This window comes from Colobus angolensis, unplaced genomic scaffold (assembly GCF_000951035.1).
Source record: "Colobus angolensis palliatus isolate OR3802 unplaced genomic scaffold, Cang.pa_1.0 Scaffold239, whole genome shotgun sequence".
Lineage (NCBI taxonomy): Eukaryota > Metazoa > Chordata > Mammalia > Primates > Cercopithecidae > Colobus > Colobus angolensis.
The window spans coordinates 763,439-765,813 of NW_012115588.1; the positions used below are offsets into that span (position 1 = coordinate 763,439).

Below are 2,375 nucleotides of genomic sequence, written 5' to 3' on the forward strand. Positions count from 1 at the left end.
AGAATCAGTTGAGGCCAGTTCAAGATCAACTTGGGCAATATGGCAAGACTCTGTCTCTAGGGGAGAGGAAAAAAAAAAAAAAGCCAGGTGTTGTGGCACATACCTGTAATCCCAGCTACTGAGGAGGCTGAGATGCAAGAATCACTTGAACCTGGGAGGTGGAGGTGTAGCTTGCAGTGAGCCAAGATCGCGCCACTGCACTCCAGCCTGGGTGACAGAGCGAGACTCCGTCTCAAAAAAAAAAAAAATTAAAATTAAAATAATATGGCTGATATGATCATGATTATATAAAGAATATTCACAGAGATTTTACAAAGAAATACACCAAAATATTAAGTGTTTGGTGGTAGAATTATAGATGACTTTTTTCCATTCCTCTTTATTTTCCAAACGGATAGTCCTCATTAAGCATGTATTACTTTTTTCATCATCAAACTTTATTAAGTAAAACACATGTCTGTGCACAAGTATAAGTAATGCACCAATCTATTCATAGGGTTGTTTTCATGTTGATTTGAATCCCTGCACAACAGGAAGTGATATGCCTTCAATTGGTGATAGCTGGAGGAAATCGCTTTAGCATTATTCTGCCTGACTTCTCTTCTTGCGTCAGTTTGCTTCAGCATTATTTTTTAAGTTCTTCTTTCTCACATATTCCTTGACTTCAAGGTAACTGAATTTTTTTCCTTCTCATTATAATTCCCAGTTATTGCCTATGGAGTCCCACCTGCAGGATATGGAGCCCCATCTCCTGGATCCGGAGCCCCACCTGCAGGATATGGAGCCCCACCTCCCGGATACGGAGCCCCACCTGCAGGATATGGAGCCCCACCTCCCAGATACGGGGGCCCCACCTGCAGGATATGGAGCCCAACCTGCAGGAAATGAAGGCCCGCCTGTGGGACACAGGGCCTCACCTGCAGGATATGGAGCTCCACCTCGTGGATATGAAGCCCCACCTGCAGGAAATGAAGGCCTGCCTGCGGGATACAGAGCCTCACCTGCTGGATCTGGAGCCAGGCCTCATGAATCTGCAGCAGCCGAGGCTCCTGAAAACGAGGCTTCTCTTCCCTCTGCCTCCTCTTCTTAGGTCCATTCTTAACCTTCTAAGATGTAAACCTTGAAGACTCATCAAGCAAAGAGGTACCCTAAAACTGAAGTCAGGATAAGGAGGAGGACTCAGGTATGTGATCACAGGCTTCTCGCAGGTAGTTGTTCCACCCTTTAGAAGGGCAATCTTATGTGGGAAGATGAAGCTTTACTTCTGTGCCTAGATTTTAGAAGCAGAATCAACTCTTGAGTAGCTGGCTAAAGGAAGAGTACTATTGTAGGGCTAATTCCCCAGTAATTTGGTTGACATTGGGTTGCATTTTTTTTTTTTTTTTTTGAGACAGAGTTTCACTCTTGTTGCCCAGGCTGAAGTGCAATGGTGTGATCTCGGCTCACTGCAACCTCCACCTCCCGGGTTCAAGTGATTCTGCTGCCTCAGCCTCTCAAGTAGCTGGGATTACAGGCATCTGCCACCACACCCAGCTATTTTTTGTATTTTTAGTAGAGTCAGGGTTTCACCATGTTGGTCAGGCTGGTCTCGAACTCCTGACCTCAGGCAATACACCCGCCTCAGCCTCCTAGAGTGCTGGAATCACAGGCGTGAGCCAGCACGCCTGGCCGGTCCTTGCGATCTTTAACCCATGGCTTCCATGGCCTCTTTGTACAGCCAACAGAGAAGGGAATAAAGATCTCCCCTGGGAAATTTTTATGGGCCAGGTCTGGAAACTGTACATTACGTCTGGTCACATGCCATAGGCAGCACTCAGTGTGGTAGGCTGCTAATAGATCCACAGATATATCCCTGTCTCAATCCTCAGAACCTGTGAATGTTACCTTGTTTGTAAAAAGGGTGTTCGTAGATGTAATTAATTTAAGGATCTTGAGATGACAAAATTACTGTAAATTATTTAGGTGGCCCCTAAATGCCATCACAAGTGTTCTTATGAGAGAGATGCAGAGGGGAGACAAGACAAAAGTGTTCTGTACCACACTGCCTTACATTGGTCTTTAATGAATATATCTTACCAACTTAGTAGAATCCTCACTTAGAAGTTTTTTCTGAATATCTATTATGATTAGGTGCTATGCTAGGCCTGGAATAAGCACAGGCAAATGAGACACAATCTCTGCTCTTAAGAAGCATGCCATTCAGGACAAGGGTCATAGTTCTATTTTTTTTTTTTTTTTTTTTTGAGACAAGGTCTTACTCTGTCGCCCAGGCTGGAGGCTCCAGTGCAGTGGCACAAATAAGGCTCACTGCAGCCTCAAGCTTCCAGGCTCAAGCAATCCTCCTGCCTCAGCTTCGTGAGTAGCTGGGATGACAG

General features: G+C 45.2%; 1 protein-coding gene across 1 annotated transcript in view; it reads left to right on the plus strand.

The window, feature by feature from the left end:
* WBP2NL (WBP2 N-terminal like) overlaps window positions 1-1,183 on the plus strand; it is a 35,258-nt gene extending 34,075 nt beyond the window's left edge. The window contains 2 exon segments of the mRNA XM_011945150.1: window positions 707-843; window positions 845-1,183. Coding sequence (XP_011800540.1) covers window positions 707-843; window positions 845-1,090 — 383 coding nt within the window. The 3' untranslated portion in view covers window positions 1,091-1,183.
* The last annotated feature ends 1,192 nt before the right edge of the window (window positions 1,184-2,375 follow it).